General features: G+C 34.0%; 1 protein-coding gene across 1 annotated transcript; it reads left to right on the top strand.

Annotated features, from left to right (window-relative positions):
• Nucleotides 1-653: 653 nt before the first annotated feature.
• On the top strand, nt 654-5,777 carry LOC133865486 (LEAF RUST 10 DISEASE-RESISTANCE LOCUS RECEPTOR-LIKE PROTEIN KINASE-like 2.1). Its single transcript, XM_062301898.1, has 3 exons — nt 654-1,487; nt 3,806-3,847; nt 4,506-5,777. Exons 1-3 carry the CDS (start codon nt 695-697, stop codon nt 5,639-5,641), a joined length of 1,971 nt encoding a protein of 656 aa, XP_062157882.1. The 5' UTR covers nt 654-694; the 3' UTR covers nt 5,642-5,777.
• The last annotated feature ends 4,037 nt before the right edge of the window (nt 5,778-9,814 follow it).

Here is a 9,814-nt window from a genome sequence, read left to right as displayed (position 1 = left end):
CAATAACACTTTATATGTTCTATTAAAAATACATAATAAAACAGATTGGGTTAAAAAAATTTGTTAGATATAAAAAGATAGATCTATTTAATCACTTACTCGAGCTATATTAAGTAAAAATGTTAAAGAATATAAGTAACGAAATAAATAAACAATTCAACAAATTTTAATTATCGTTTAAAACATAAGCGTAAATTGCAATTTATTTTGTCACACCTAACAATAATTTATTAATTGATAGTTATTTTTTAATATATATATACTATTTGCATTAAAGCAGCCTAGTTATTAGAATTATGTGAAACTGTAAAATTGAGAGCAAAATTTACTAATTGATAAGACAATTTATGAATAATTGAAAAATGGCTACCTGCTACGGGAAAAAAAAAAACATAAATTTTATTATAGTGGTATATGGCTAATTGGAGTAGCAATCGAATTTCGCAAAATCCACACCTTTGTTAGAGCCGCGGTTGGTTGTAAAATTTTTGATTTTGATATTTAGTGCAATCCACACTATTGAACTACAAATATTACAAATATCGGCATCCCATCGACTTCCGCGTGTAAACACGTAATCAATATCACATTCAAGTCTCCACTCAACGGTCAACGTTATGCTGCGTCCTCTACAATTAATATCATCACCAAACCCATCTCTCACCTCATTCTTTTCTCCAAGATATTTGAAACAATGGATCATGTCCATCTCTCTCTTTCTTCCATCATCATCCTCTCCTTCTTAACAATACTACCACCATCTTACTGCGTCGGAGATGAACAACCTTTTGTGGTGTGCAACCGTCCCTATAACTGTGGAAGCATGATCAACATTCCGTACCCTTTCTGGGGAGACAGCCGACCTGAATATTGCGGTCATTATGGGTACAATCTCAGCTGCCGCAACAATGAATACCCAGTTCTCAGATTTGAAGCACTAGAATTCCGCGTGCTAAACATCAGCACAGCTAATCGAACCTTCACCATTGCAAGGTTGGACCTCTGGGATGGTCCTTGTCCTCCACCTTCAGTACTGTTCCAAACTACCACCTTGAATGACACGTTTGATTACGCTTCAACCGTTCAAAACATAACGTTACTCTACGACTGCCCTCCTCAAGACAACAAACCTGCAGCCCCAAATAGATTTAATTGCAGCCAGTTTGGAGTTAGTAATGGGAAAATTAATGCTTACATCGTAGACGAATCCCCCTTGGGCATCAATCTTTCACAACTTGTAGAGGAATGCAACCACAATATCAAGGTTCCGATTCTCCGGAGTAGTGCTAGAGCTCTTCTTGAAGGAGCTCCGGAGGTAGTACTTCAACAAGCAATGAATCAAGGTTTTGATGTGGAATTCAACGATGCATTGGCGACTTCCTGTAGGGCGTGTGAGGCATCAGGTGGGGTATGCGGTTCTAACGCCACGGAGCGGTTTGTCTGCTATTGCCGTGACCAAGTGCAATCTTATACATGTCAAAAGCCCGGTATGCATGCTCTCTTCTCTTCTCTTCTCTTCTCGATCACTTTCTTAATTGAATGGCTTAGGCTGAACCATACTTGTTGTTCATTCATGACTTTGGTAGGCCAAGGAAATGATTAATCTTTTTCTCACTTTCTGTGACAGCTGCAATCTGATTAGCCCAATTTTTTTTTTCCTCTTTTCTGTTTATGTGTTTGCTGTTTTCAACTAATTTCCGATGAATTAATGAGAACCACTAATTTACTATCATTCCACCAAGTTAATCATCCCTATTGAGCAAACATGTACTGATCGCACGCAGGATAGATAAAAGACGATACAAAAACATAATTCCCCATCCCAAATCTGTAAAATTTGAAAGATATGAAATTTCTAATAATCTTTCTCAATAATTAAATAAGAAAAGCCCATAAAAAAATTGCATATATAAGCCTTGTTTCCCAAACCAACTGTTAGGTTAATGTCGAAATCTACAACTTGTTAATTACAACCAATTTTTAAAAGTTCACTTGCAAGTTGCAAGTTCATTTTTTTTTTCAGAAAATAAAAATAAAATAAGCACTACATGTTCTTTTTCAGTCAATAATTGTCTGTTAATGCCATTTCTTTCCTTACCCAATTTCTTTGATCAATATTGGTTAGAAAAAAAAAAAAAAAAAAAAAAAATGTCTCAAGTTCAATTGATGGGTCAAACTTGGCAAACTATAAACACTAATCAAACTGCTAAACACCAAAGTTAAATTGACTGGGGTCGTGCTCGGGGTCCCCCAGAAGAATGCTCTTCTCATCTCTTACAGCCTTACATAGCTATGGTGGTTCCACGTCAACACCATAACTTGTCAAACAGTCGAAAGACAGGAAATCAAATCACTAGGAATGTTCATGCCTCTATTATATATTGATTGGGATTTGGGATTTTTCCATGTCGGATAGAAGTCAGTTTACCGTTTTTAATATTAATTTCTTATTAAACCAAAAAATATTGAATAAATTGTGTGTTAGTACAGTTTCTGGTATGGTGTGAATCTGCATGTTCTTTTGAAGTTCTTGAGAGAAGTTTTTCATGCTTCTCAAGATATCTGCAAAACAATTAAAATTATGGGACCCTTCCGAGGATATCACTCCGATGCCTAAATTAACTTTTGAGGAAAAAATCCGCTCAATGCATGAAAAATTGAGTCTTTGTTTATACATGGGGTATGAGCCTATTTATTGGCAAATTGGTAGAGATCAACGTACCTGAATTAAGTTTCCTGCTCCTTGTTGATCTAGAACTGCTGTAAGAGTTCTATTTTGATTCTGATCCTTCATTAAATATCTGATATGATCACTAGGAGTCCTATCCCGATTATACCGGGAATAGGACTACTGATTGAATTATTACTCATACTTCAATTCAACTTGAAGTAGAGTCCTAATTTGGATTTAGTGGGATAACTGATATCTAATTTATCGAAAACAGTTGCTAGTGTATATCTCCTGGGATAGGACTTTTCGGGAGTCCTGTTGTCTCCTCCTTGGGCCGGGATGAGTGAAATTTATTTCCAACAAACTAAGATGCTGATTTTTGAAAATAGTATGTTATATATTGATTAGGCCGATTGTTAAGTACTGTACCTGCATAGACGGAATTATGAACTTAACTCGAAAGGGGTCGAACTGGATTGAAAATTTTTAAGGGAACTATCATAATAAGGTTTTAAAAAAAATACCCTAAATATGCTAAAAGAAATTTTTGACCATTTTTTTGGGTGGGAGGAGGGGGCCTGGGAGGGGCCATGCATGGCAGCTCCCAGTCCCACCTTAGCTCCGTCCCTGCTTCTGCTGGTTGATTCAATTGCAAAAATAGAGTAGATAAATGTAAGAAGATATGCAAGGCCAATAAGCTCTTAGGCACTCTCCTCTTGCAAATTATTTTCGAAAGTAAGTTTTACTTGTGGCTTATATCACACATGTAATCCAAAAAGAACGCATATAAACCTAATTATTATTCGTAATGCATGCATGTATGACTTAATGCTATATCATTTCATGCCGCAATCCGCAATCCACAATCCACTCTTTCTGCAGCACTAGCTTTAATTAGCTGATTAAGATTCAACTCCTCCCTCTAGCTTATTTGTAATAGAATTAACTTTCTTATTGTAAGATATATATATATATATATATATATATATATATATATATATATGCATGGAATTATCTTCGTTAAATACTGTTTGAGATTTCAAAGCATGTCAATTTGGCTCGATCTGTTAGTCTTTCACTCAAGTGCTTTATTATTTCAAGTAAAACTAATATTCTTTACAACTTTACATGCAGGGAGTCGCAGCAATATCAAATTAAATGTAAAAATAGCATTGGGTAAGATACTTCTTCAATCGAATTTCTAGCTGATATTAACATTAAGATACTTGCTTGAACACCTTACGTGAATTATTAATTGCATCTGGAAGTGATCTATGGATCGTTTCTTTAACACATAAATAGCAACTCCCTTTCCACCGTACCCTTTCCTAGGGGCGTGGCTAATTATCAAGTCCTTAAGAGTATTATTTCATGCAATGATCGATGTAAGGTTTTGCTATCAGTTTTGGTAATCGATCGCTCCAACTTAGCTTGGAGTATTGGTAATCTTGAGTATTATTTCATGCAATACAAAAATTATTATTTTGCTATATTAACATTAAAACCCTCTTATTTTAACTTTTTTCCTTGGCTCTCAACTTATATTGAGCCATCCTTTAACTTTTTATTTTATTTTATTATATATATATACTTTCATAATTCATGATTTTTGTCTGAGGTTCCCAGTCTGCGTATCAATTGAAAGTTAACTCTTTTATTCTGCTTAAGGTACGTGAATGCTAGGCCATCCTTATAATTTGCTTCTTCTTTTTTAGTCTGGTTCCATGACAAGAAAATGAGATTTTTTCAAGGTTTAGAACACCAACTATAGCTAGTTTGAATTAATCTGGTTTATTCACTACATAATTTCAGAATTTATATTCTTTGATTACAGTCTCTTTATCTGTTGGAGTTGGAGTTCTGATGGTTACAATATGCTGCTTCAAGAGAAAGTTCTCATCAAGTAAAATTATTTATTTTTGGAAGAAGGATAGTCAAACCCAAAAAAGTGTTGAGGCCTTTCTAAGGAACAATGAACCTCTTGCCATTAGAAGATACAGTTATTCAGATATCAAGAAAATGACTAACTTTTGCAGAGATAAATTAGGCCAAGGGGGCTTTGGTGGTGTCTACAAGGGGAAGTTGCAAGATGGTTGTCCTGTGGCAGTGAAGGTTCTAAAAGAATCAAAAGATAATGGAGAGGACTTCATCAACGAAGTTGCAAGCATTAGTAGGACCTCCCATGTCAACATTGTCACTCTTTTGGGCTTTTGCTTTGAGGGTTTTAAAAGAGCTCTCATCTATGAGTTTATGCCTAATGGATCTCTCGAGAAGTTCATATACAAAGAAAATCCTTCCAAGGCTGATTGTCAATTGGAATGGGAGACTATACACAAGATTGCACTTGGCATTGCTCGTGGACTAGAGTACTTACATAAAGGCTGCAACACACGAATCTTGCATTTTGATATAAAACCTCACAACATTCTTTTGGATGAGAACTTCTGTCCAAAAATTTCTGATTTTGGCCTTGCAAAAATATGCGCTAAAGAAGAGAGTATCATATCCATGTTGGGTGCAAGAGGAACTATAGGATATGTAGCTCCAGAACTAATTTGTAGAAATTTTGGAAGAGTCTCTCACAAGTCAGATGTTTATAGCTACGGAATGATGGTTTCAGAAATGGTCGGGGGGAGAAAGAATATTGATATCGGGGTTGATCGTACCAGTGAATTATTTTTTCCACATTGGATTTACAGGCGTCTTGAACTAGATGAAGAACTAGGATTGCATGGCCTTATGAATGAAGAAGATAAAGAAAGTGCAAAGAAGATGATAATAGTGAGTTTGTGGTGCATACAGACGGACCCCTCAAACCGACCATCGATGAGTAAAGTTGTAGATATGTTGAAAGGAAGCCTCGATTCCTTACAAATCCCACCCAAGCCTTTCTTGTCTTCCCCACCAAGATCACCAACAGATCATTCAACTACAATGGAGTCATCAGACTCGTCACAGATGATTCTTTAATGTACTAAAATGTATCTTTTCTTGAAAGAATCTAAAAATGGATCTTTTCTTTGAATAGAATTCTTAATGTTGGATAAGAACCAAGAATCTCCAAGAATTGTATCGGTTATGAGCTTGCCAATGCGCATTATTATTAAAGACAGTAGATTTGATTGCCTAAACTATGTCATAATATCTGTCGTGATATCCTTCATCGTGAATTTACAATACCGTGAGTCTTGGTAATTTGTTACATACTTTGATATAAGTACCTGGAATATGATCCTTTTCATTTCATTTAATAAAATGAGGCTATCCATTTCAAATTAAAGGACATGATTTAAAGTTGATGTATCTAATGGTGTATATAAAGTCAATGTTGACACATTCTTTTAAAAATTTAAATAATATAAAAATATGCACGTACACCATTAGATGCATTAACTTTAAATCCTGACCGTAAAATGGATATATAATATCAATTTCATTTTAAATGGAAATAATCTTAATACCGATACTAAATCATAATTGTATAATAAATTAAAACTAAGAGGAAAACCCTACACAATATTAGAAGCACTTAAAATTAACCAGAATCTTACCTAATGATACAAACATGAATTGAAACCCCAAATGGAAATGTGATACGAACTCATTACAGAGTCTCGAAAAATTGCAGGCAAAGTGTAAGGTTTGTACGTTGTTCCCTGAGTTGATAAGAACACACAAGAAATAAAAGTTACTATGAAGGCTTCACTATGAATTGGTAAAAAAAAATAGAAGTTCTTTTTTTTTTTTCTTTTTCTTTTTTTTTTATTATTTATTTATAAGAACCCATGGGCTGGGAGCCATCCCTTTTCTTTTTTACTTTTTTTTAAAAAAATAAATAAATAAATTTTTAAAGTTTTAGGTTTTATATTTTTAATATTTTAATATTTTTTTTATTATGAATGACACGTGTAATCATTCTATTAGTGTTAACGTGCAACATTAACAGTATTCGTCAAATGTTTTGACGGAATTTGATTGTAGTGACTAAATTGTTCTTTTGATTTACCCCGATGACTTCTAAATTATTTTTTATACTGCACGAAACGATTTGTAATTTAAGTTAACCACAAGTACTAATGTTAAATTTGTCCCTTCAAAATATAATCTGAATTTTTCCTAAATTGGAGTTGGTTGTTGGATTTGTACATTTTTAAGACATTGTTGGATAGCAACTTAATCGGCTCAACTGACGAAACTTGGGCTGCAAATGCATTGAGCAAATGGATAGACTAATTCGAGCAATTTAAGAACAACTGGAAGACTTTAAAAAGAAAAAAATATTACAATAATTCTCTATAATATTACAATAATTAATCAGTAAAATTTTCCTGGGATTAATATTTTGTCAAGATCATTTTTTCCATTTTTGAAGTGAGATGACTTTTCTTAATTTCTAATCATATTGATATTTAAGGATCATAATGAAATATGGGGATCATGAAATTTAACAATGTGCTTGCTAAAATATTACTTCAATAAGAAGTGTGACCTGTTCAAGAAACAGATTAATAAAAAAATTAGTGAAAAAAGTTTGGAATGTTACAAAAGGTTAAACACCTCTGGATTCATGGAAATTACTTGTTCTAATTGATAGCAATTTAGTTAGGTAATGTGAGAGAGCCTATATGCATGGGATCCACATGTCGGGAAGGTGACCGAACAATTTAAAATTTATTTGGACAAATGGGTTACACATGATCAACTCTCTTATATTACTTGTCCAAATTGTTAGCAATTCAAAAAATAATTTTTATGGATCCAAATCCAACACAGAGTCCCACTTCAAATATAAGCTTCGACTCCAAATCAAAAACCAGCCAATCCTAAACTATGGGTGAAGGGCATGAGACCTACCTTTTTGACTCAGGTCACCCCACTACATGCAAGTTGGTATTACTTTTTCCTTCAAACTAAAAAAAAATTAAAAAAATCCAGATTCAATTTCCTTTAGAGCTGGTAATTCACGGAAATACGAGTGTTAGACTTTGATTAGTACTCTAGCTTGTCATATCATGAAAAATGATAAGAACCTATGTGTCATGAAGAATCAAATTAGTAACAGTAGGATTGACTTTTTTGTTCTCATTAATTTGTGAATATTGGGTACGGGCCCAATGCCACCTTCTCAATACTTTTATTATTATTATTATTATTATTTTAAGTACAATAAGAAAATATTACAAAGCAGGGAGAAAAAAAATTTAGTTACGGTTCAATTTACCACATGATGGGTACATAAGTTTGTACATTGATTGATTTTACTTTCTCAATACTTGATATCTCATAAATTAGCAATGTGGGCTCCCTTGATCAGTAAGATTTTACCATATTCGGACAATAACATAATGGTATCCGTACTTACAAATAGACCACTGAATTTTACCAATTAGTCGAATTGATTTTACTTGAGTATTGAATGTTCAAGATTATCTCTTTTATTTTTTTTTTATTTTTTTTTGAATATAAGCCGAGCTCAAACTTATCATCAAACTAAATAATATGTTCAAACTTAGTTCATTTATTTTTTAAATGAGTTCAATTCGAACTTGTTCACGAACTGTTTAATTAATTTATCCATTTCTTATATAAAGTAAATATCTTTATTGTTGATATTTTCTAATAAATTCATACTAGTAATTAGTTACTTAACTATTATTATTAATATTTTATCATTCGAGTTAATTTTTTTAAATTAATTTTATTTATAAACTTATAAAACTTAACATCATTAACTTTATATTTGTAATAAATCACATATTATCTTTTTAATCATAAAATAGTCTATTTATACTATATCTTATAAGCTTATATATAGAATCTTTAACTATCCAATATTGAGTCTATACACACACACATTTATATCAAAAATCACAATTCGTCCTCAAGAGCCTCCTCCTAATCCTCAACTTATGAAAGGCTAGAGTTTCAACTCCAACTCTGCTGTTTCAAATGTGGGGAGCCTGATCATCAAGCAATAGATTGCCGAAAACCTACCATTAGAACATGCAAGAATCTCTTGATTGAAGATAAGACAATAGAAGAAGTTGACATCGGAGATCCAGTTTTTTATGATGGCAATGAAGATGAGATTTCGTATGGAGATGGGAACGAAACTTTTGTTGTCAAAGAAAGCTTGCTCGCTCCAAAAGGTGACTCTGAAGAAGATTGGTTAAAAACGAATATTTTTCGCTCCACCTCCACGATCACGGAGAAAGTTTGCAAGATTATTATTAACAGTGACAGTTGTGACAATGTTGTGTCAGAGGAGGTAGTTAAGAAGCTTTAGCTGAAAATTGATTTGTTGGGAATTTTGTACATACAGAGTAAGCGCAGCATAAAACCTATCCCACGAAAATTTTTGCTTCAAGATAAACAAGGATAGATTAAACAAGGACATAAGTTCGTGATACTTACAATCAAATTCGGCTTCTACTAGGCAAGTACAGCTATTTACTTTTGGCTGAAAATGTCCTTGCATGTTGAATGAGCAAGAACACGTTCTTGACGTTCATGGTGTTCTTGATTAAACGTTCAGATCTTCTCTTTAATGACTGATTATGATCATGAGTATGAATTCACAAACTATTTCAAATCAATAGAATATGTAGAGGCATAAACTAGAGAAAACTAGGGTTGACAATTTTTGACACGACCCGCGAACCCGACACGAAAAAACCGGGTTTGGGTTTGTTATAATCGGGTTCGGGTCATAATCGGGTTGACCCGATTATGACCTGATTATAATCGTGTTTGGCGGGCTAACCCGTGGGTTGACCCGCCAACACGATTATGACCCGATTGCATGGGTTGACCCGATAACACGATTACCCGCCAACACGATTATAACTCGATTACGCGGGTTGACCCGCCAACACGATTATAACCCGATTAAAAAAAAAAATTGAAGGTAAAAAAAAAAAATTGAAGGTTGAAACATGTGAAAACAGTGAAATTGATGCCGTGTCGGGTCGTGTCGTGTCGGGTAAACGGGTGACACGTTTTTTAGTCGGGTTTGTCGGGTTGTGTTCGGGTTACCCGATTATTAATCGGGTCGTGTTCGGGTTGACACGTTTATATAATCGGGTCAGTCGGGTTGACCCGAACCCGACCCGTGAACCCGAATTGCCAACCCTGGAGAAAACC

Source organism: Alnus glutinosa, chromosome 4 (genome assembly GCF_958979055.1).
Source record: "Alnus glutinosa chromosome 4, dhAlnGlut1.1, whole genome shotgun sequence".
Taxonomy (NCBI): domain Eukaryota; kingdom Viridiplantae; phylum Streptophyta; class Magnoliopsida; order Fagales; family Betulaceae; genus Alnus; species Alnus glutinosa.
This window is presented reverse-complemented; position numbering and strand designations above follow the sequence as displayed.

Bases quoted from the DNA above. Each gene is read 5' to 3' on its own strand.
- LOC133865486 (XM_062301898.1), top strand. From the start codon at position 695: ATGGATCATGTCCATCTCTCTCTTTCTTCCATCATCATCCTCTCCTTC. The intron at 1,488-3,805 runs GTATGCATGCTC...CTTTACATGCAG, and splicing joins TTATACATGTCAAAAGCCCG to GGAGTCGCAGCAATATCAAA. The intron at 3,848-4,505 runs GTAAGATACTTC...CTTTGATTACAG, and splicing joins AAATGTAAAAATAGCATTGG to TCTCTTTATCTGTTGGAGTT.